The 25,317-nt window shown below is 36.8% G+C and overlaps 1 protein-coding gene across 1 annotated transcript in view; it reads left to right on the plus strand.

Annotated features, from left to right (window-relative positions):
- Positions 1–25,317, plus strand: part of LOC127556983 (EGF-like and EMI domain-containing protein 1) — a 585,752-nt gene that overhangs the window by 405,141 nt on the left and 155,294 nt on the right. The window contains exon 5 of the mRNA XM_051990486.1: positions 6,869–6,991. Coding sequence (XP_051846446.1) covers positions 6,869–6,991 — 123 coding nt within the window. The remainder of the gene's footprint in view (positions 1–6,868; positions 6,992–25,317) is intronic.

Below are 25,317 nucleotides of genomic sequence, written 5' to 3' on the forward strand. Positions count from 1 at the left end.
TCTACTGTGTTAAAATATGCTTTTTAAAAATATATATATATCTTTTTAAGGAGGAAAAATATATAAATAATAGGGTTTTTTTTTAATTTTATTTTTTCTTTTTCTTTTGTGAGACAATTAAGGTTAAGTGAGTTGCCCAGGGTTACACAGCTAGGAAGTGTAAAGTGTCTGAGGCTGTATTTAAATTCAGGTCCTCCTGACTTCTGGACTAGTACTCTAGCTACTATGCCATTTAAGCCCCTAAGTTTTAATTTTTAATCTGATATATTCAAGGGATATTTCTGAACCAAGAAGAATACACACTAAGTAAAATTAGTATTAGGTCTCTTCTTTAATTGGCCAATAGAATAACAGTTTGTTTGCATGTCCTATTTTGCCCCAATTATCCATGAATCCTACTCAAGAGCTAAAGGCAGTGGGAATACTTAAAATGTTTCCCAGTCCTTTTATTCTAAGAGATACCAGAAAAAAGTAACTCTCAAGTGAATTCTAAAATGTGAACACTGTAAATTATTCTTTGACCTCTACCCAGCATCATTTCATAAATATAGCTTGACATGCATTTTTGGTTTATAACCTAACCCCAAAATTCTCTTATCAATCAATGGTACTGCTAGAGACTGTTCTTAGTCTTAGTTTTCTCCATATAGAGAGGAAAAAGGGAAAATCTCACTCCAATTTCAGATCTGAATGGCATTTCAGGTACCTTATGTTGTTAAAGTTCCTTCTCAACCATCAAAACTTTTTTTTTAATGATCTTTTTTCAATTAAAAGAATCCTTCCCAAATCCTCTCACAAAAATAATTTCACATCAATCAATTGATTCATAGACAAGCGTCAACTAAGTATATGCTATATACCTGGCTCAGCAATAGGAACCTTAGCAATACAAATACAATGAAGGAAACAATCCCTTGTTATTGTTGTTGTTTGTCCTTGGTACTCCAAGAGGACCAAAATGACAACATTATGTTGGAGATGATGTACAGTTTGATGGATATGGCTGAAAATATCAATTTGAGCTTGAGAGGCTCTACCATAGATTGGATACAAATATCCATATGACCATTTGGGAGGGAGATATTTCCAGATCTCACTTTTCTTTTGAGCTACAATAATATAGCAGTGATGTCTTTTGATTCTCATTTAAATTGGAATGAAGCAATCCTTATCTGCAAACCATTTACTAAAATAATAATAATAATAAGTACCACAGAGTGCCAATTCCTTAACATAAAGCTATAGATCAGTCAACAAGCATTGTTTTAAGCATTTATGATGTGCCAGAGATTTGCTAGAACTGAAAGCAAGTTAAAATAATGGCTTGAATCTTAAAAAGATGAAATTTAAAAGAAATAAATTCCAAGTCCTCCTTCAGTTGAAAGAGTCAACTAAATAAGTATAACTCAAGGAGGCAAAGCTAAACAATAGCCTGTATATAAAGAATTATGAAGGGATTTTAATGCATGGCAGGTGTGATATAATGTGGATAATATCTGAGAACTGCTTCCTCATTTTTGAATCAAAGCCCTTCGTTTTACAGATGAGAAAACTGAAGCCTGGAGAAATAATGTGACTTATCCATGGTCATTAGGCTAATGATACTCTAAGACTATATTTGAGCTTAGGTTTTCCTGGCTCCAAGCCCAGTGTTATCCATTGTACCACAATGACTCTATTGTATTTTTCCATGATGAATCTCATCTCAGGTAGTGTCCCATTTCAAAGCACTATGTTTTAGGAATGATATTGATGAATGGAAACATAAAGTAGGATTTAAGAACTCTTATCAATGTAATGACCAATCACAGTTGCAGAAGAATGATGATAAACCCCATTACCTATCTCTTGAATATGTGATGCAGAACAAAATACATTTTAGACAGGTCTGATGCAGAAATTTGGTTTGCTTGATCATATGTATTTTCACATGGTCTTTTTTTTTTTTTTTTTTACTTTTTTTTTTCCAATGGGAGGGTATGGTGGAGAAAAAAAATATGGGATAAAAGAAAGGGAAAGAAAAACAATGTCTATGAATTATATATAAATATACTGAAAAGTTTCATATTTTAAGGTCATTTTATACTAAGAACATTTCCATAGCTCTCCTTGATTTACAAAGAACTTTTAAAAGATTTTATTCTCACAATTACCCTGGAAATTAAGCATTATTATTATCCCCATTTTACATATGAGCAAACCAAGGGTGACAACAGTTAAGTGACTTGCCCAGGTCACACCATCAGTCTGAGGCAGTATCTGAGCTCTGGTCTTTCTGATTCTTAAATTCTGCCCTGTGCCAATTAATTGCCTAGCTACTTACCTGAGTTATTTATTTATTCTACTTGATTCCAGAGCTAAGAATGATGGGCAGAAGTTGAAAAGAAGTACATTTAGGCTTACCGTATGGGAAAACAACAGCAACAAAAACAATTAGAGTTATTGAAAAGGGGAATAGACTGCTCAGTAGAAGTCTTCAAATAGAGACTTAATGACCACTTGTCAGACAAATTGTAGAGGATTTTTTTTTTCCAAGTGCTATTTAGACTGGAGGGTTTCTGAGGTCCCTTCCAGCTCTTATTTTAAATGATTCTGTGAAGTGTCCAGATTAGCCATATGGATGAAATGCACCATGCCTGTGTTTCCCAATTGTGACATTTCTTGTTAGCTGTCTTCATGAACTGCCATTGGGTAAAATGATTGATGTTCACAGGTGGCAGATCTGTGAGGGTCTGCTGCTGTTGGTGTTGTTTAGACTGCCTCCCATCCTTTTGTGACTATAGTCTAGAGAGCAATTCCAAACCTGCAGGAACCACTAGAACACTGTCTCAAGGACTTTTGGTTTTAATCAGTAAACTCATAAGAGCCTCCCAGAGGAAAAGAAACTTCCAGATCTCTTGTTGCTATCTCAAGCATGAGGTATTTGGGGACTGATCGAGTGAAACTGGGTACTTTACCATCCATTTTAATAGGAAATGGCCTGCATTGGAGGTAATCAATTTTGACCTTCACTGGCTATTCCAAAACTGAAGAACCTTAAAACCTTTATCTGCCAACTAGGAAAAAAAATAGCCTTGGTATCTTTTTTTTTTTTAATTAAAAGTTAATTAAACCCAAACTTGGTACTAAAAAAAAAAAATGATGTGACAGAATACCATGTTGAGAAGTAAAGACAACGAAGGTAAAATTGACTGCCTTTTGGTCCCATTATTCTGAAATATCTTTCCAAAAAGATAAATGATCATTATGTGCTATAATAATTTGTTAGCAAAGGAAGAGAGCTGCAGGCCTACTTAATAAATTTTAACAAGTCCTAGATTCACATTAGGAGAGATGAATTCAAATCCTTTTTTAGACACTATTTGAGTGACCATGGCCACTAGCTTAATATCTCCAAAGTTTAGTTTCCTCACTGTAAAATGGAAGAGTAATAATATTTACCTCATCAGGCTTTCAAATATATTCTCTTAGAAAATAGATAAATCCTAGAATTTGCAGTCAGGAGGGAGTGATTTGGAAACTGACCCGAGCTTCTTACTAGCTATATGACCCTTGGAAAGTGATTTAACTTTTCTGTCTCAGTTTCCTCGTTTGTAAATTGGCAATGACAATATCTTCAATACTTACCTCACAGGGTCGTTTTGAGGGTCAAACATCTACAATAAATATATGCATATGTACATGAATATACACATATAAACATATATTTGCATATTTATGTATATTATATGTTATATATGTATTATGTATATATGCATACATGCATGTGTGTGTATATGTATTGCAAGTTCTAAAGTTTGAAATGGGAAAGGGTTACTGGAAAGATCATTGGATCTCTGGATTCAGAGGATCTGGCAAATTATTAATTATGTAATTCTGTAGTAAACCATTTTGTTCCCGGGGACTCTGTTTCTGAGTCTATAAATGAGATGAATACCCTATATAGATTATATGGAAAGTTCCTTTCAGTTCTAAATATTTGTTAGTTACTGAAGAACTATTCATCATTATTATTATCAGCAGCATCATTTCTATCCTGGCTCGTTCCTAAGCACTTGCTATATGTCAGCTACATAACTCAATGGGATAATTTCAAGACCGAATTATGAAAATACCCATACTGCAGACAGCTCCTTATGGCTAAAATATGCTTGGAAAACACCAGCCAATTTCCTAGCAAAATCACATCTATTCCTTTCCACTCTATGACTCCAACTGCATTGCCTTTCCTCTTGTGCTAACAGTTGGATTGTTTACCAGTAAGAGTTCAGGGATGGGATACAAAATAAGGATTGCCTTTATCGATTAGATCACTATTGCAGATTCTACTCTCCTTTGGCTATAGTATTTTTTTTTTTTTGGTTGAAAGCGTCATTAAATACAAATCATTGAAAGAAGGAATTTGAAGTCTCTCCTCAAGTTATCTAAGGAAAGTATCTTCAAAGGAGTGTGCTGTGAGTAAGTGTCCAGGCATTGAAGCACACTTTCTTGAATTGTGTAAAGAGACTTTTTATGTCTCTAGTACTTAATTCATAGGGTTAGTGTGAGGATCAAAAGAGATGGTATATGTAAAGTGTTTCACAAACTTTAGAGTTTTGTAAAATGTCAACTATTATGTATTTATAAACCTTAGCATGAGCCTGTTTCTCGGATAATTTGGAAAAGAAATTCTGAGTTTCCTTCCCAAGACAACAACCTCTATTCACTCACCCTAGGTATTTGCATGGTACAATCATATATTATAAATTATAAATTTATAAAGCAAGTTTTTGTTTGTTTCCCCTTGTATTCATAAAATTTTACTTGGCTGTAATTTTAATGTACTACTCCTAGTTCAGTCCTCTGAGACCAAGGAGAAGAAATCTAACACCTTTTCCTGTTTATAGACTTCCAAATACCTAAAGATAGCTAGCAACTTACCCTGGAACCTTCTCTTCTCTAGGCTAATCATTCAAAATTCAACTGAGTGAAAATTTTTAGATCTTTCAATAAATTCTAATATGGCATAGCCCTCAGTCTTCCTTACCATCTTTTTCTGGAAGGCTTCAAATTAGCAATAATAATCACAGTAATAAAGACAACTAGGTGACAGTGGATGGGGTGCTGCTCCTGGAATCAGGAAGCTGTTAGTTGAAATCCATACTCAGAAACTTGTTGGCTGTGTCACCCTGAAGTCTCATGTTTGTCTCAATTTCCTCATTTATAAAATGAGTTGGAAAAGGAAACTGTACTAGCTTGGCCAATAAAACCCAAATGGGGTCACAAAGAGTTGGACACAAGTGAAACAACTAAATAATGACAGCTGATAATAGTAAATTATTATTGTTATTATTATTTCTACAGAGTATAAGCTTTGCTAACTTAAAATCTCACTAAGTCTTTTGGAAAACCTTATATGGCATTTGAAGATCTGTGAATCTATATACATAATATAAAATTTGATTTTCTCAATAACTAGAATATGTCAGATGTGATTTGACCAGAGCACATTATAGCAGTAAAGTCTCCTTTACTTTGCATGAGGACTTCTTCATAAAGGATGTGTGGATAGACTTTAGGATGTCAATGAACTTGGAGGAACAAAGCAATTACATCTTTAATTTCCACTAACCCTTGATTTAATGCTTTGGTTTTATTTTGTAAATCTGAAAAGGAGTTCTTATGTAGATTTCATCAGACTACCAAAGGGAGTGGAGGAATATATGACACGGAAAAGGTAGAGCCCTTCTTCTGAACATGTTAGTTCTATGATAAAGTTAAAATTCTTGCTTTATTGACTGCCATGTCATATTCTTCATTCACTGAACATGCCATTTCCCCAATAAACTCAAGTCATTTTCACATGAACAATTGTCAAACTAAATCTCTCTCATCTCGCATTTGAGCAATTGATTCTTTATATTGACTGCTGGTCATAGTCCTTGAAACATAATAAAAGTTTAATAAAAGTTTGTTAATTTGTGGGATTGGAGATATTCCTCCTTACTGAATTGCATCCCTTAATTTAGAAAAGGCAGTGGGATGGAATAGAAGGGATCCTCAAACTACAGCCCGTGGGCCAGATGCTGCAGCTGAGGGTGATTATCTCCCTCACAGGGCTATGAAGTTTCTTTATTTAAAGGCCCAAAAAACAAAGTTTTTATTTTTACTGTAGTCTGGAGCTCCAACAATCTGAGAGACAGTGAACTGGCTCCCTATTTAAAAAGTTTGAGGACCCCTGGAATAGATAAAAGACCAGAATTGAAATCAAGATAAGATCATTTTCAATCTCCTGTCTTACACTCACCAGCTGTGGAATTATAGGCAAGTGAATCACCTTTTCTGAGCCTGTCTCCTCCTTTATAAGATGAGAAAAATAATAACTCCACTACCTACCAAATAAGGATTGTGGGGTGTGTGTGTGTGTGTGTGTGTGTGTGTGTGTGTGTGTGTGTGTCTGTGTGTGTTCGTAAGGCTCAAATAAGATAATATATACAAACTTGCTTATAGACTTTGAAATATCCACTATTCCAACTTTCTAAAATCTCTTAAGTATCTAATTCTGCCATCCAACCTATTATCTATTTTCACCAATATGGCATGTTCAAATTTAAGACTTTTTTTTCAAATCACTGACAGAAACAATCAGTTTAAGGCTAGTGACAGATCCCTGGGCTCCTCCGCTAGAGACCTCCAAGTGTTGTCATGCTATCCGAAAGAAAAAAAAAAGAGAGAGAGAGAGATTATTAATAGAGAAAAGTCCCTGTTTCTTGGATTTTAGAAGAGGCTCTCTTTGTCCCTCCCTGCCAAGTTCTGTCTGGGTCCCAACCTGCTGGGTTCTATCGGGATCTCTCCCTGTCAGGAGCTAATTCTCCCTACTCTTCTACAGATGTGAACGAATGTGCCATTGACAATGGTGGCTGTCAAGAGCAGTGCTGCAATACAATTGGCAGCTATTACTGCAAATGCCAAGCTGGCCAGAAACTGAAAGAAGACGGGAAAGGCTGCAAAGGTAACCCCATTCAGTTCTGCCTGCTGCCTGATAAGCCAATGGAGAACATCTTTGTAATGCAGACATGGCAGGTTGTGGGATAAGGGGGGAGGTGGAGCTCCTCTTTAATCCGGAGCCAGTTGGAGTACCCCTGCTCCATGTTGTCAAGGGTGCAGATCTCCTTCTTATGTCTAGATTATAAAATTGTAACCCTAAGAACACTTCAAACGGCTTATTATGGAAAACATATGATTAGAGTCAGGCTTGGTTGTGTCATGTACTGATTACAGAATTTCAATAGTGCATTTAATTCCCTCAGTAAAGTGCCTGGTTTTTTTGAAAGTGCTTAGTTCTAAGGTGAAAATAATGCTTATGATAAAATACTCATAGATGTCAAGTCAAGTCTGAGATTCTAAGAGTACAGAATTAACCAAAGGGAAGCAGAGATAGATTCTCTTGCTTGGAGCTGCTTCTGTCAATAGCATCGCATCCCCTTAACTCTCACCAAATCTCATGGCATCCTCCTGTTTCCTAAGCCTTTCTCCCTGTTTCCAAAGTTTGTTGTTGGCTACTCCTAGGGAAGAGAGTGGGATGGCTCCTAATTCCTTTTCTTTTGGACTTCTCTTAGGAAGGATGGCTACTGTGGTGCTTCCCCCCAAAAAAAGAAATCCTAGTAAAAAGAGTCCCTGAGAGTTTAGCTGCCATCCCCATCTCCAGCCCCCAAGGGCAGCATCAGAGCAATCTTTTTGTATTTAGGTCTGGCTGGACTGGGAAACCTTGCTAGCAGCCTGGGGCAGGTGCAGATAATTACACCCCTAGGGGGATAATTAAGGGTATGTGCTGGTGACTGTCAAAGCAGTCACCTTGTTTCTGGATGGACTTAAGCAATTATCACAGTATTGGGGTACCATGTCTGGACAGCAGGGTGAAACGGGGCTCTGGTCATTAGGTGGTCGCATGTACGTTGATGAGATGCTTCCTTCTGCTCTGCACAGGCCCTGACGTTTCTTCCTCACAGTGTCACTTGTTAAAATAGGCCATGCAATCACTTTCTATTCTCATTGGAAGCATGTGCTGGCAATGCCAATGGGGTCTCCAATAACATGCAGGGTGCCCTGGAATCCTTAGGAGGGAGAGTGGAGATTTCCCTTGTTTGTGTGTACCCGGGGACTTCCAGGAATGATCTGAGAACTGGCTTTGTGACAAATAAACCATGGCTTGAAGTGTCATCGGGAGAATTCCATCCAAGATCCAAGGTGGATTTCCTTGAGAACATCATTTTAAGCATTTCCTTCCCCTTCATTGTAAAGAAAAGAGTTCAAACAAACACGACTGTAATTCCCTCCTTTCTCAACTCCATCTCCTGTCTTTCTTGGCTTCCTTCAAGTCCAAACTACTATCTTCTCCCCTTCCCCTTTGCAGCCCAATCCTCCTGTGTTCTAGTACCTTCTCTCTGGTAATTATCTTCAGTTTATCCCCTGTGTATCTTTGTGCAGTTGTCTGCATGTCTTTTTCTCATTAGATGGAGCTTCAGGATAACAGGGACTGCCACCTGACATCTTTGCAGCCCTAAAACTTAGCAGAATGAAGCTAGTAAGTACATAGTAAGTACACAATAGGTAATTAATAAATGGTGTTGACTGATTGACTGATAGATGGTATCAAAAGATCAGGTCATATCTGTACATTGCTCTCCTTTACACAGCCCTGCTTGCAGCCAAACAAGCCTATATCCTGGCCCCACCTGCATGACATCCCATCATGTATCTCCTTGCCTTTAGGCTGTTTGTGTCCCATGACTGGAATGTATGACTCCCTTACCTCCACCTCAGATATAATGCTAGAGCTAAGAGACCCTCAAGGGCCACTCAGTCAGTTACCCCTCATGTTACAGGCTCAGAACTCTAAGTAATTGCTCTGTCACCCAGATTTAAGCTTGGAAGTGGGATGTAAACCCGAGTCATCTGGCTCGAGTCTATATACTTTAATAAGTCCATAATAATCTTCCATATTCATTCCAAGATTGGTTCAGATATGGTCCAACTGCTTCAATTGGTTCAAACCTCCTTTCTTTGGAGATTTATTTCCCTAACTATTACTGCCTCTAATATCATTTATATTTATTTTACATATGTTTGATGTTTGCTTATATCTGTCCATATTTATTCCCCCTATATTCAATCAACTATGTGGCAGTCATGACGCTAAATTCTAGATAAAGAAACATATAAAAAACATAAATGGATGAATAGAATATGAAGTTGCTTGGGGACAGGAGTTGTATGCCTTTGTATGCACAATGCTTAGCACATAATAGGTGTCTAATAAAGGCTCCATGAATAAGTTAATGAAGCATGGGATTTAAAGCTGAAATTTAGGCTCAAAAAGCTTAATTTGCCAAGGGCACACAAGTAGTAAATAGGAGAGAAAGGATTTGAACCCTCATCCTTTGATTGAAGGTCCAATGCAGCTTCCACTTTACTCTACTGGGGTTGATTACCTCTGGTTGTCTTTCTTATTGATGATACTAAAACACAGTTCCTTTGACTTGCTTTGATTTGTGTCATACTATAATTCTTTTGAAAACATTTTCTCTCGAAGGCCTCATAGAATCTCATCCCTCCCTTTCTTGCAAAGTTCTGTCCTGAACAAATGTCACCGGCCAGTGGAGAACTTAGCAGGTGGCTCAGACTGGCACACAGAGGGCAGGCCAGATGGCTCAGAATGGAGATGGCTTAGAGCAGCGGGTAAGGCCTGGGAGATCTAAAAGAAAGATCTGACCCAGCATGTATGAGGAAGGATCTGTCAATAAATCAGGATGAGATCAGAGTCTTTACAGCACCAGACATAACATCCTGTGTGAGAGGGGTGTATAAATGTGGGGGTGTGAGGGATATATGTGTGTGTCTGTGTTTGGGTCTGTGTAGATGTGGGTGTGTGTGTTCTGCATTTTCCAGTAATCCATTCATAGCCTGGCCCAGTGATCTTTTCTCTTATGGCTTATCAAGGGGACTAAGACTAATTAATCTTCTTTTCCCCTAGAAACTTCAATTTTATTTTGTTTGGTTTTCCCATTTCTAGCACAAAATAATTTAGTCCTTAAAGAACCTAAATCTTTTAGAAAAGGTAAAATGCAGTCTGCCTAAGAGCTTCAGTACTTAATTATTCATCAGCACAATGAGTGAGTTGGATTAAACAGTCTCTTAGGATGCTTCTAATTCCAACATCCTTGAATTTTGTGATGGTACCATTCGGGCCATCAGTCAAATCTGGGACTCTTCCAAGGGTTTTGAGCTCTCCAAGGTTCTTAAGGAGAGGAAGAAGGGGAGGACTTGGGTTCCTCTTTCTCAGACATTCGTTTTGACTCATCTTTCCCTGAGGAAGAATCAGGGATCCTCAAAAGCAACAGAAAACTTGAAATATACCGAGTTGCATCCTGAAGATGAACCTCAAAGATTCATTTGGTTATATGGGAACAGATATTTCATGTTGAGTTGCCCGCCTTTAGCACTGCTGTGCCCTGGGCAGATCAATTGAGTTTGGTGAAAATCACAGCCCAACAAGGGACAAAGTAGGGTAATGAAAGGTCAAGTGAGTCTCCAAGAAGAAGCATCTTCTCTGTTTTGGGAAAGTGGCTATTCCTTCATTATCTTTGAGTCGTGGTATACATGTTGCTGGACACTACAGTTAGTGAAAAAATTCTGGAGCCCTCATAAAAAGTGTGTGCATGTGTGCTGGTGTATGTGTGAACTTATGTGCATGGGAGAGGATAGATGGGTGTGGGTAGGGAGGAGGTGGGTGTGGGAAGATGGATGTAGGGTGAAGAAGGGTCTTATGGAAGAATGGATGAGTAGATGTACATCTCTATATATCTATACATCGGTGAGTGTGGAGTAGAGTGGTTGTAGGGGGCAGGTAGGAATGGGTGGGTGTATGTAGGTGAGTCTATGTAGTTGGTTAGTTGAGGCTCTGTAATAGTATATGGGTGAGTGGAAAGGGTGAGTGTATTTGCATACACATGTATATGTATATGTGTGTATATATCTGTATATATATATATGAATATGTATATGTAGATAGATGGATGTGTTTAACTGTGTGAGTAGAAGAATATAAATGTGGGGGTGTGACGTCTATGTTTGGGTCAGTGTGGATGTGGGTGTGAATGTGTTTTCCATATTTTCCCAGTAGTCTGTACATGGTCTGACCCAGTGAACCCCTCTTTCATGCAAACCAGAGAAGATTTGCACTGTGATAACAGAACCATTACACTTGACCTAGGAGTTTCATATCAGCTCTTTCATGAATGAAGGAGAACAAGGAAAGGGCATCTTTGTTACAGAGAACTTGGCAGCCAGTATAGCACATTTCCACAATTCTTTGCCTGACTTTGGTTAGAGTGAGTCATGATGTCACTCCTATTGATTGTTAACTGATTTAGAGAAGTAACTCTCATTGCCTTATTTCAGCTGATTCTCACTGTGACACATTAAGGTCAAGATCATGAAGGGGGTAGCTAGAATTTCTGGAAAATAAACATTATTGTAAGAACAAACCACTAGGCAAAAAACAAAAACCCCTAAGTATGATGGGAAACCAGAAAATGAGACCTAGCCACGGTCCCCAATTCTGTCTTCTTGATCCAGACAACTGGATTTTCCCCCTCACCAGATTACTTGTCTCAGTAGGGGATGAGAGAGTATCCATGTTTAAAATAAATAAATAAGTCTATTATAATATAATATAAATACTACATATGTCAAATAAATATAGTAAATAAATAAATAAAGCCGTTTATAGTGTGGATTTATTTAGTAATATTTCATATATCTGTCTGTAATTTTTGTACATATTACATAATTTATCTGTAGATTTGTAGATTTCCTCATTGGTTCATTTGCTGATGAATCTCAAAAAAGAAAAGAATTAAAGGAAATTGGGCTTTAAAGAATATAATCACCCTGCTTAACATTCTTGGAGCACAAGAGCACAGGTTCAGTGTGGGCAGGTTGGGACAATTTCTAAGTTTGTCTTTGTATGTCAAACCCTCTGTGTGGTATGTTTCACATTTTAAATCCTTAATCAATGTTTATCACAGTGTTAGACTAGATCTTCAGTCTGAATTTCAGTCAGGTGGCTTCCTTTCCTTTTCTTAAGGTTATTGACAGCAGGAAATGCTCATGCTAGAAAATTTACTGACTTCTTCTCTCTAAAATGAGAAACAATAATAATAAAACAATTAACATTTATTTAGCTCATTAAGATTTATGAAACAATATATATACGTATAATGTAAATGTACATACTATATATATATGCATATATATTAATCTCATTTTATCCTCATAGGCACCCTGGGAGGTTGGGGCTTATTATTATTATTCATTATTATCCTCATTTAATGGATGGGGCAATTGAGATAAACAAAGACTAAAGATGTGCCCAGATTCACTCAGCTAATATGTGAGGCAGGATTCTAATTCAGCTCTTCCTATTTTTTTCACCAACTATCCCTCTACTGTCTGGCTTTCCCCACCCTGCTAAACCTACTTCACATTATTCACAAACATCACACATTCTCTTGTCCAATCAAACTGGTCGACTAGCTGCAATCCACCTAATTCTTTGAAGATCCTGCCTCTCTGTGCCTTGGTCCAATATTTTCTCACATCTGGAATGATCCTCTCTTCATCTCCAATCTTAAGGTGTCTTAGATTGCTTCAATGCCCACAACCCTAAAGTCAGTTCAGATGGACTCTCCTTCCCCAATTGCTGTTGTTCTTATTTCTGGAATTCTTTCCCATAAATTTGAATGTAACTTATTTATATGCCTCTAGAGATGTCCCTTTATGTCTGTCTCCCTATATCCCGCAAGTAGAATGTGAGCCCCCTGAAGGCAAGAAATGTTTTGCTTATTAATTCATTCACCAAGCCCTGAAGGAAAAGAGCTCTCTTTACCAGCCTCCCCACACTTCCACCAGATAACAATAATAAAACTCCCAGAATTAAGCATCCTATCTTCCACATAACAGGTGGTTAATAAATGTTTTGTTTTGTTTTTCATGTAATTAAATTGAATCAAAGAAGAGTAAGGTAAGTGTTTTGTTTGGTTGGAAGTTTTTCCCACGAAGGGGCCACTTGGCTTTGCTTCATGCTGCTACAGAACCAAGAACAAAGCCGAAGTTAGCCTCCCATTGATTTTATCCCCATCATCTCTTCATTTCCATAAGTGATTATTTGGCAGGGAGGTTCTCTTCACTGTAATTCTGTATGCTCCACAGCAGAGCCTTTATTGCTCTCATATTTGCTTAAATACATAATTGAACTTCAAATGTTTGGGCTTGTTTGGAAATTCAAGGTACTTTATATGGAGAAAAAAGATTGTAAATGAGCTCCACCAATAGAAGGGAAAACAGGGATGACTAATTCATGTTCATTTATTGGTCACTTACAGTAAATGCTATTGAGAGGTATTCAGAAGACAAAGGTGTTAGGCACCATTTACAAATCAGACAAAATTATCCTTTGAAAAGATTTTAGATAATATTTTCATTTTATACTGAAGGTAAATTTTGTTCACCTTCCTGAGATTGCTTTCATAGATGCAGACCAACCTTTAATCCCACCTTGGGCAGTTCTGCCTATGTAAGACCTAGAAAGGATGGCAGTCATCTGATTTGCATGGCTAACTGAACTCTTTTGCCTTTTCATTGAAACCCTTTACAATGACAGTTCCAAGGACCTATTTTCTTCTTTAGCTATTCCTATAAATAAGAGGGTGTGTGGAGGAGCTGGAAGACCAAAAATCAACAGGTAGCAGACTACTGGACTTCCAGCTTCACCTCTCTAGTTCTGGTTTTCTTTATCCATGAAACAAAGTGATCCCTAAGGAATATTCATGGCTCTTCCCATCTCCAACTGCCCTTACTGGTGACTCGTGCTCAGCCCCCTCCACTAAAAACTGGAACTCTTCCCCTGGGAAGATGGACAAATGAGCTTCCATTTGATCTTGTTCTCAATCAGCCCCATGGACCATGCTCTAGCCATACTACACAATGTCCACGTGCCTCCTGCCCCCTGCACTCACACACTCACATACACTCACACTCTCACAAACATACATACTCATACTCACACATACACATTCTTCCATACACTCGCACTCATAGATTCTCTCATATATACACATACACTCACTCACATTCACATTCTCCCTCTCTCTCTCTCACATACATAGTCAAATAGATTTTCTCTCTCTGTCACATCTCTCTGTCTCTCTGTCTCCCCCGCCCTCTTCTTCCCTCTCTTCTCTTTCTCTCTCTACCTCTCTTTCTCTCTTTCCCTCTTTCCTTCTCTCTCTGTCTCTGTCTTTGCCTCTGTCTCTCTCTTTGTCTGTGTCTCTCTGTCTCCTCTTTCTCTCTCTCTCTCTCTCTCTCTCTCTCTCTCTCTCTCTCTCTTTCTCTCTCTCTCTCTCTGTCTCTCTGTCTCTCTCTCTTTACACACACACACACACACACACACACACTTCTTTTAGATTTTCTTTATATCCTCTTTTCTCCCATGAGACTATAAACTCCTTGAGAGCAGGGACTGGCTTGCTTTTATTGTTTCTCAATACCTTAGAAAACTTTATGGTACAGAGTAAGCACTTCATAAATATCATTTATCTTCTCTCTATGAAATACATGCAGAGTAAATTAGAAGAAGGAAGATCTGGGTTCAACGCTATTTCAGACTACTTTTTGCCTTTCTTTGTATCCTCAGTACTTAGCATAGGGCCTGATCCATGCTAGGTATTTAATAAATGCTTAAATAAGATTAAATAAATAGTAGGTACCTTATTAATTATTTTAAACTCAATTAATTTGGGGTGGTCTCCATTGAATGTCTTTGAATGTTAACAGTCATTTATTCTATAGATAAATGTTTCCTGATAATCACATCCTTCTAATTCCCAGGAAGAATAATGCATTACTGTTTGAATTATTGTAACAGAATTTAAACTCTAACTTTTGTTTACTGTGAATTTGGGGGCAAATGCAACTGGCTCCATTTTGCTCTGTATTCACTATTGTGCTATATATTTTCCTTGCATGAACTGTAGGGTTACAGTTAACAATTGGTTCTCTTCAGTGTCTTTCTCTTTTCTTCTAATTGCTACAAAGATGCTTAATTGTTAAAATAATTAATTCAATTTGAAATTAAAAAAGGATTTCGGAGTCTGGAATGTCCTCCCCCTCTCTTATTTGGCCTGTCAAGTAGCCCTTTTGATTTAATCAAATTAGTTATACTAACAAGGACACATCCCTTATCTAATTCCTGTAGTTAATAAAATACATTTTCCTTAATGTGTATATTACTAAGTGTAGGCGTTAATGATATTTCCTTTAATTTACATATTTCATATAATTAATGATATATATTAACATGAATTTTTTCTATATTATCAGCTGCAATTAGCAGCCATCTTTTTTTTCTTTGTTTCATACAATATAAAAATATTGTTAGTGGAATTATGAGGGGAGCATTCCCCCTCATCTATTGGTATAGCATGCCATACTGAATGTAATAAATAATAATATGTTAAAATCTTATTTGTTCTGGATTATTAGAGTTAGCTAATCAGACCTATGTCTAAATTGATGGAACACAACTTTTCATTTGAAATCATTTGCACAACTGCCTTCCCATGTGTCTCCTAGCTTTCTTGAATGATAGCATGGCCAATTCTGATTTGAAAACCACAGTGTGGTATATTTGTGCATATGAGATTATAGGAATCTGATTGTCTAGTTAACTTCATGAAGGATCTGAATAGGAGAGTTACATGAATATTGAATGTGCATTATGTCCTCTGGTCTCTTATTAAGGTTTTTAAGTATGATGTTTACTATGACAGTGTCCTCTTCTACCCACTGACCCCATTTTGCAAAACAAATTTCCAAAATCCAAATGAAAGGCTAATTATACACAGTGGGCACTTAATGCTTGTTGTTTGTTGACCAGTTTATGAAAACATGTGATTCAATATGCAAATATTTGACTTACACAAACTGGTCATGAATCTTGAAATTTGGGAGCTATAATGGAGTTTATAAATTATTAAATGTGCCTTCCCTGTTTGACAAATTACAAGACTATGAGGTCCAGACAGAAATCTGTCTGAAGTCATGTAACTTGTTTGTAATCAAGGCAAAACTTGGATGCAGGTCTTTTAACACTTCCCTCCATTCAGCATTCATTCCTCTAATTAGATCATATCAAATGAGAATGTAGCCTGGATGTATAACAGAACCTAGGTGATACTGTACACACTCTCCTCAGAAATCCAGGCATGTGGTATCTGCTATTGAATAGTGAGTCACTTGGATCTCTTTCCTTAAAATGTCAGAGTCCCACAAAGTTTCCCAGTTTCACCATTTCTTTGAAGGTTGGTTTTCACTTTGGCTTTAGACCCCAGCATGACAGGAAGGGTAATTTCTGCACATAAAGTCTATAACCAAAGCTAAATATATTTATCTGGGTTGTCTGGCCAATGTCCATTCTGGGGAATCTCATTTCACCTAATCAAATTTCCTGCTGTTCCACTGGCACATAACATTGGCGGTTATTGCACCTGGAGACCTGGCTCAAATATTCTTTCATCCCTCCCCCAGATTTTCACCTCATTCCCAAGCAGAAGTGCTCACACTTGTAGGATGAACACAGTCAAGTTCTGAAAGCTGATCTTGTGTACCACCATGTTAGTCTGGGAAGAGGCTATAGATATCTTGGCTGTTCATTGATTTTTTCTTTCTCCATTGATCTTGCCAAGCACTTAGAATTAATACGACATACTTGCACACCTAAAAGAAACTACTTTGCTTATCCTGTACCTCATCTCTGTTAATATTAGCTCATGTTTCTATGACATTTTAAGGCTTACTGAAGTATGTTTTTTCTCTTCCAAACTTTCCTATAAATTTTACTTCCAACCACTTGAAAGTGGACTTCCCTCCTGTTTGACTGAAACTGCTCTCTCTGGAGTCCCCAGTGATATCTGGTTGCCAGGTTTTCTGGCCTTTTTTTCAATCCTAAATCTGTACAGATGCTCTATGGTGTTCAATGGTACTGACCCTTCTGGAGCTTCTTCATAACCTCTGCTCCTCTGACTCTTGTGACACTGAACTTTCTTTTTCACTTTGAATTTACTGATCTTCACTGACTCTCTGTCTTTCTTCCTCTCATCTCTTTGGGCACAGTGCTATTCACTAAGGTTCTGCCCTCTTCTCATTTCTCTTTCTACTCTCTTTGTTTTCATAAAATGTCTTGTGCCTCTCTTAGGCACTTCACACTATTTCAACTGTATTATATTTCTTTGTTTTGGGTGCTCAAAATCTCTAAAAGACAGAGATTCTTTCTTATTTGTTTCCCTCTGGCCCAGCACAAGAACCCTTCACAGACTGGTGGTTAGGTAAACATTTGTGAATTTCAGGACCACAACCAATCAATGAAGCAAGAATCCCTTGTTCTCCAGTCAGAAGGTTTCAATTCAATCTCTACTCTGACAATTGAACCAAAATATTTTCTAACATCAGTCAGAAAGATGGCCGGGGATATTTCACATCAAAATCACAAAGTCATCTCTGGTATAGTGTAATGTATATTGGAGTCAGAGCTGCTGAGTTTTAATAATTGATTTCTAGGGCATTAGACAAGCCACATTACAACTTAGTGTTTCACTTTCCCTACTTTGTCAAGGAGAAGGGAGCATTAGCTGATGTCTAAAGTCTTTCCAACTCTAGATCCAATTCCTTCCATAGAAATATGTTAGGCTCCTATTGTATACCAGGCATTGTATGAGATATTGGAGAAATATTGCCTTCCTTTAAGAACTATATATTTTATTGGGAGAATTAATATAGATACAGTTAAGTAAATATCACATATGGACACATAGACATATATGGATATACACATACAAAGTAAACATATATTACTTGGTGAGGGTACTAACAACTGAAGGAATGAGGATAAACCTCATGTGGAAAGTCATATTTGAAGTAAATTTTTAAAGAAGAAAATAATTCAGGCTGTACAATGAGAAGAGCACTGATTCTGAAGGCAAAGGAGATGAATTAAAAATTTGGTATGTACTCATCACTTCTGGGATCCTCTCTGTTTCACTTTTTCTATCTGTTAAACAAAGGGACTGGACTATATGGCTAAGATCCACAATGTCATCTGTATGGGGGCACCTTCTACGCATGAAAATTTAGTTTGATAATTCTTAGAATGCAAACCCTTTTTATCTCTACTTCCTAGACACCCTCTCTGCCTTGAAGATGCCTCTCAGATGAAGATGCTTTTAGATGAAGCCTTCTCTGAGCCCTCCAAAAGGGAATATCCTTCCTATAAAACCACCTGATATTGTAATCCAAACTGTGATTTGTATACATTTAAATGTATGCTCTTTGTCTTCCTCATGAGAATGTTAATAGTTTGCCAGAAGACATCATTATTTGTACTTCTCTCCCCAGTAGCCAAACACAGTGCCTGACCTATAGGAGCCACTTAATAAATGTTTAGAAGGGATTGATTTGGAGAAGTTCTATGGCCAAAAAGAAAACTCATGTCCCTGCCTCCCAAATGACAACTCAGCTAAATTATGTTCCAGGCACTGGACTAGGTTAAGGAAATTGATCTCCAAAGCCAATCTTTGAAGGAGTTTACACACTACCAAAATATAAAGCCCATAGCTAGGCATGATAAACTGGGATTAAACCTAAGTTCACTGGTGTTGTCAGGGAAGGCCTTGGGTAATAAATGGTCCCTAGGTTGGACTTTAAAGGAAGACAGGAATTCTATGAGGGGAAGATGAGAAAAGACATGACAGAATGCCTGTACAAAGACATGATACTGAGAGATAGAATGATATTTCTAAGGAACATTTAGCAAGCCAATTCATTGGAAAGAAGGATACATGGAGAGGAGGAATATAATATAAAGTTGGAAAGGTAGTTGGGAACCATATAGTGGAGGATTTTAAATGCCAAGTTGAGAATTGTTCTAAGACTCTAAAGAAGTACCCTTTTGATAAAATCTGAGAAAATCTTCCACTTCCACTGACCTAATCTGGTCTTCTCACTAGATCCTCATTGCTTCCCCAAATTCCAGTCTCGTAAACTAGTGATAGAGGTGTTTCAAATTGTCCAAAATCAAAACTATGCTTTTATGTTGGAAAACATCATTCATTTTTTCTTAAGTCGGTTATTTGTTAAAGGAGACCCACCATCTTTCTTAATAATTCATTGTAATTATTTCAACACTATCACAATCCACTCACACAACTGTAGTCAACAGGATGTTTGGAAGGGAATAGGGTTGGAGGAGAAAGAACTGCTATACATTCCCGGAGATGAGTTGGCTCAGTCTTCAAATTTCATTATGAACATACTGATTTATGGCAGCTATATCTTCCATATGTACTGCCAGGAAGAGGAAGATTGGAAAAATAGACCTCAGAAGTTTGAAACTGCCAAACAGAAATCTTTCCCAGAAGGTTTTGCCCCTTACTGATAATGACATGAGTTGAAAGCAAAACTGTAGGCTCAGATACTACTCCAGCAGACCCTGATGCCCTTTGGGGCCCACAAAAAAAAGCAGCTCTTTATTTTCATGCTGCTAGATTCTCAGACAATCTGAAATGCCTCTACGGGAGGGCAGAATGATGAAGGGATTGAAGACGATGCCATGGGAAGATCCATTAGAGAAACTAAGAATTTTGAAAAGCCTAGAGAATACTTAAGATGGATTTGATAGTTGCATTGAAATCTTTTAAGGACTTCCATTGGACCTTTTCTGCAATCCTGAAAGAGCAAAACTAATGGAAGTATATAAAAGTTTTAGAGAGACAGTCACCCCATGTAAGGAAATTTTCCCTACTACAGTTTCCTCAAAGTGGAATAAGTTTCCAAAAAGAGTGGTTTGGTTCCCACTGATGAACATTTCCAAATGAAATCAACCTGACTGCTTAATTAAAGGGGATAGTGTAGAAAAACTACTGGATTAGGATTGAATGAGTTAGTATAGGGGAATAGGAGCGTCTCTTGCAGTTCTAACATTCTTTGATTAAAGAATTCTGGGAATCACAGAATGGAAAGAAATTACATGCTATTCATGAGACCATATCTAGGGGCAGCAGATTCAAAAAAGGACCTGCTGAAAAATTTAGCTTAGGGGCCTAGAATTTGATAGAGATGGAATTATTCTCAAAAGTATTCTTTCTTGAACATAAGCTCTAACTTCCATATATAGTTGTGCTGGGACTATTTACACCACCATCTGGCCAATGGGCTGGCATTTTCAATTAGAGTTTGATTTGGGTAATTTTTCTTTTAAAATTCCATCAGTACCATTCCCTATCTTTCGTACTGGGAAACAGCATAGCAGAGAAGATGAGAGTTCTAGGTTTTGAATCAGGGAGACATGGTTTGAAATCCTGTTTTTGTAGCTGCGTGACAATGTAGAACCCATGTGTGACTCTGAATCTCAATATGTCTTGGTTTCTTCATTTGTAAAATGAAGATCATAAAATCAGAAAAACCAGAAGATAAAGAGCTGACCTTTGGGTCAGGAAGATTTGAGTTTAGATCCTGCTTCTGAAAATTCATGGCAACTTTCATTATCTCAACCACCTCTTGCAGATTTGAAATTTCCTAGCAGAGATGACTGCTTCCACAGAAGGAGTTTTCTCCCTAGGTGTTCCCTACTCCAATGAAGTTCCAAAGTCCCCAAAGTTCTATGGTATGACCCTTACAGGGAGCCATGGTATACTTAAAGCATTTTGAAAACTTTGAACTCCTATAGAAATGTCAGTTATAATCATTACCCTCTATGTCAAGATTCCTTCTTCATCCCATCAGTCCTGACCCTGACCCAGCAGCAATGCTTGCTAGGGACTCCTGGGAGATATTTCAAAGCATGACTTTTGGAGCTGCCTCCAGAATTCTTTAAATACATCATGTCTGCCTTGGGGGCATCTCTATTTCTATCATTGAATAAACATGGATGGTTGGCTACATGTTCTCTATTTATGATAAACTCTCAATAGTTTTTTAAGCTCTGGAAACTTTATTGTAACTAGAAATTGTTAACCACAGCTGTTATTCTGTATTCAAAATTGTAATATTGTTCCAACCATTGCAATTTCATCTTCTAGAGGAGCTCCCATTGTGGGAATGTCTTCTGATGAGACAAATCACAAATCTAGAACTTGGCAAATAAGGCACAAGGTGTTGTCAGAAGAGTGTACACAGGTTAGGTGATTAGTCCAGTGACTTATCATAAGTGTTACACCCAAGATGACTTGACTCTAGGATCATTGATTTATGTAGCAGTCAAACTGAGTGATTGAACAGTTAGATGAAATGTGCTGTGAAAGGCAATGTGGGATAGTGTTGAGAGGACTAGTCTTAGTATCAGAAGATATGAGGTTGAGTCCCAATCCTGTCACATATTAGGTGCCATAATCTCTCACACCTTCATTTTCTTTGGCTACAAAAAATGCTGTTCTGATGTTTTTCATGGAGGCGTTGATCTGGACATGTAATTTCATGCTTATAGGGAACTCTTTATGAGAAGAGCATCCGCTATCAATATGAATCAAAACTATCTCTGCAATTTAAAAAGCTTAGAAGCTTGCCTAGAACAAAGGGGTTAACTAACTTGCTTGTGGTCATATAGTCAGTTTGTTGTCTAGGTATATCATAAAGATTCCTGATTCTCTTCCTAAAGCTGCCTTTCTATCAAAAAATATTGTAAATATTTACTGAATTGTGTCAATTTAGTGACCCCTCCATCTGACTATGGCTTTTTCCAGAAATTCCATGGCTGGCTCCAGTCAATCATCTGTTCATTTCTCCCCAGTCTGACCTCCAGACTTCTCTATCAATCCCTTTGCTGGACACTTTTCTCTCCCTGCTTCCTTCATGTGTTTTCTTCCTTCATTAGAATATAAGCTCTTTGAAGGCAGGACAATCATTCTTTTTATTTCTATTTTATTTGCAGTGCTTAAGACAGTGTATAACACATAGTCAATGCTTAATAAATACTTATTGACTGACTGACTACTCATGACTATGCATATATATGATATAAAGGAAACATAAATATTGTTTGGTCTTCAAAGTTCCTTAGCATTGCATTTTTTGACCCGAAGACTGTACCATCCTTTCAACATGGTATCCCATGGATAATCACTCTTGTTCCATTTGTAAAATTACCTAAGTCTTATTTCTTCAGTTTAAAAAAAAAGCAGGTTTCCAGTATCCCAGATCTTAAATAAGGAAAAAATCACTTGTTTCTGCTAGATCTTTATCTAGTATTATGAATCATATCTTCATTATTAGTCATCAGACAAGGCCCTATAATGAGCTATAGATTTGTTACATACCATTATCCTTTTGGTACCTACTACAAATGATAAGTCTCAAGGGACTAATCTATAGATAATTCAAAACATCTTTGTTTTCATGAATTATCTTATTTTTTCCTTAATAATAGTGCCTTTGAAATAGGCAGGGAAGCCATTATTAAAAATTCAATTCAATTCAATATTTGTTTTATAAACATTTATTATTTGAAAGACATTGTAAGTATAAGGCACTGGGGATATAAAGAGAAAAATGGAAAAATCACTTATCCCATGTGTTTACATTCTAATTAAAGTATATAACATATATGTAGATGAATTCATGCAAAATATATGCAAGAGGAAAAGTACACTAATGCCTACATATACCCAAGAAGGCTACAAAGGGGAGCTAGCACCTGAAGAAAGCTAAGGAGTCTTCAGAGTGAAATTGTCCATTGAAGAGATGCTGATTTGAAAGGAACAGATTTTCACAAACCTATATTAGATGATAGGGGAAAAAAGAAGATGAATTCATGAAATACAGATAACTAGATATGGAAAAAAAACCAACTATGAACTTTGCTGGGTGTCAATAATGGCAAGAATGCTATTTCTAAAAGCTAGCCAAACAATTGCATATTAATATAGTAAAGACAGCATTCTTGAATGCCAAACATATGTAAAATAAATTGACTAAGCATAGGAAAAACAATAATAAAAACAATTCAAACATCCCAATGAATCTTTAGTCTCATTGAGGTGAGTATTCTTTCCAATGATTTAGGTTCAAACCATCCATGCTTATCTATGTTGTGTTACTCTGTGTCCTCCCATAAGTTAATTACAGGAAGTTTACCTAATACTCTTAGATACTGTATGTAATATATGCATGAAGGATTCTGGGATACTCTTGGGTTCTCCTTAACATATGTATGGTTTTTAAACTACTGTTGAAGATGTCACGAAACCCGGAAAAGCTGATGTTACCTCCAATGGAACATTGTAACTGGCCTTTTAGGCACCTAATAAATAATTACTAAAGGTTCATTGATTGTCTATAAAAACTATTTGTAGTCCACTCCTTTAGGGACATGTCATTTCAAATCTAATAAAGGAAAAAAATTTTCAACAAAAGCTAACTTTCACATATTAATGCACAAGAATAAGTTATATATCAATTTAGTTAATGCCATGACCATAGCTAAGTATTTCATATTTTGCAGTTTAAAAGTTTAGGCAGTGAGGAGGCACAGGGAATGGAGAGCCAGGCCTGGAGTCAGGAAGATTTAGATTCAAATCCAGCCTCTGTCACTTACTATCTGATAGATGACAGGCAAGTTGCTTAACCCTGCTTGCCTTAGTGTAATCTGTAAAATTATCTGAAGAATAAAATAACAAACCACTCTAGTATCTTTGTTGAGGAAACTTCAAATAGGGTTCACAAAAAGTTGGATACAATTGATCAACATTATTTAAAAACTGATTTTTTTTAACAAAATTTCATGTAATACATTTTTGCCCTTGGGAGTTGAAACACCTAAGTTATAGTGCTAACTTTGCCACTATTTGGTTTTGGGCAAGGCAGTCCCGATTTCTCTGTCTCATTTTATCCATTTATAGAAAGGCAAGTTTGGAATGGAAGATTTTTAAGGATGCTTTAGATTTTAAAAAATGATAAAAAGAATCATATGACCTAATTATATGAAATAGTATCTAAAATTGTGTGATTTTCTCAATGTAGATACATCTTCTCCTAATTTTTTTTTGTCTTTGTTGGGGATTTTATGACATCCTGTGAAGAAGCAATCAATTACCTTACTGCCAGATTTGTATTTATGAGTTCTTCCACATTTAGTTAAGATAGTCCTTACACTAAAATGCTTTAGAAGTTGAATGCTTGAAAAAAAAAAAGCACACAAAAGACTCACCATATGCTTGCAGAAAAGTCATGAGTACTTTGAAAAAGTCTTCTCTGTGTTTAATGAATTTTAAAACTTTTTATAAAGTGTCACCAATGACCCCTATACCAATTGATCAAAAAATGTTGTCAGTAGTGTGTGTGTGAGAGAGAGAGGAATGAGGAGAGAAGAATGTGGTAATGAACTGTTTTGCATGGGTGAGAAGAATTGCTTTAAATTAATTTGCTATGTAACTTTTCAAAAATGAACTCTAAAATTCATTATAAACAAGACACGGTCATCATAGACTGTTTCTCTGAAATTTAAGGGACTAAAAGATCTAAATACTGTTTCTTTCTTTTTTGTCATTTCTTATATTTTTAATTACTATCTGATGATAGAAAGCTGATGACTGCAACTGCAATCTGGAAAATCCATTCAAGAAAATGAAGAGAAAATTCAGTTAATTGTAACTCTTTGGATATTCTCTTTGTAGGTGATTCAACTGGATCCTGATTAACCAAGAGCCAAAGGCCTTAAGGGATTAAAATGGCTTATAGAGATTAGTGTAGGATGGACATCATTTCAGAAATACTTTAATGCACTTGCTTAATGGCATCGTTTGATCTCAAACTCAGCATGTCAAAAAGAGAAATTATTACTGTACCTCCCCAAAATCCATCTTTATTCTAGAGCTGTTTCTTGTCAAAAGTTACCCAGTTTTACCCTCAAAGATCAACCTTCACTCTTTACTCTCTTTTACCTCACCTATCAATTCAGTAAAATGAATAATTGGGTTAGACGGCCTCTAAGTTTCATTCTTTTTTTTTTCCAAAATCTATGATCCCATGTTTTAGAAACTAGACTTTTTTGGTCAAGTTTGATCAAATACTTTCCCCACTTGACCATTTTTCTTCTATTTCTTCATTGATTTCATTCATGTAAAAGCTTTTTAAATTCTGTATAGTAAAAACTCTCTTTTACCTTTTGTAATATCCACTGTTAAGATTTTATAATATCCACTGTTAAGATTTCTCTCCCTAGGCATAGTCATA

Source organism: Antechinus flavipes, chromosome 3 (genome assembly GCF_016432865.1).
Source record: "Antechinus flavipes isolate AdamAnt ecotype Samford, QLD, Australia chromosome 3, AdamAnt_v2, whole genome shotgun sequence".
Classification (NCBI taxonomy): domain Eukaryota; kingdom Metazoa; phylum Chordata; class Mammalia; order Dasyuromorphia; family Dasyuridae; genus Antechinus; species Antechinus flavipes.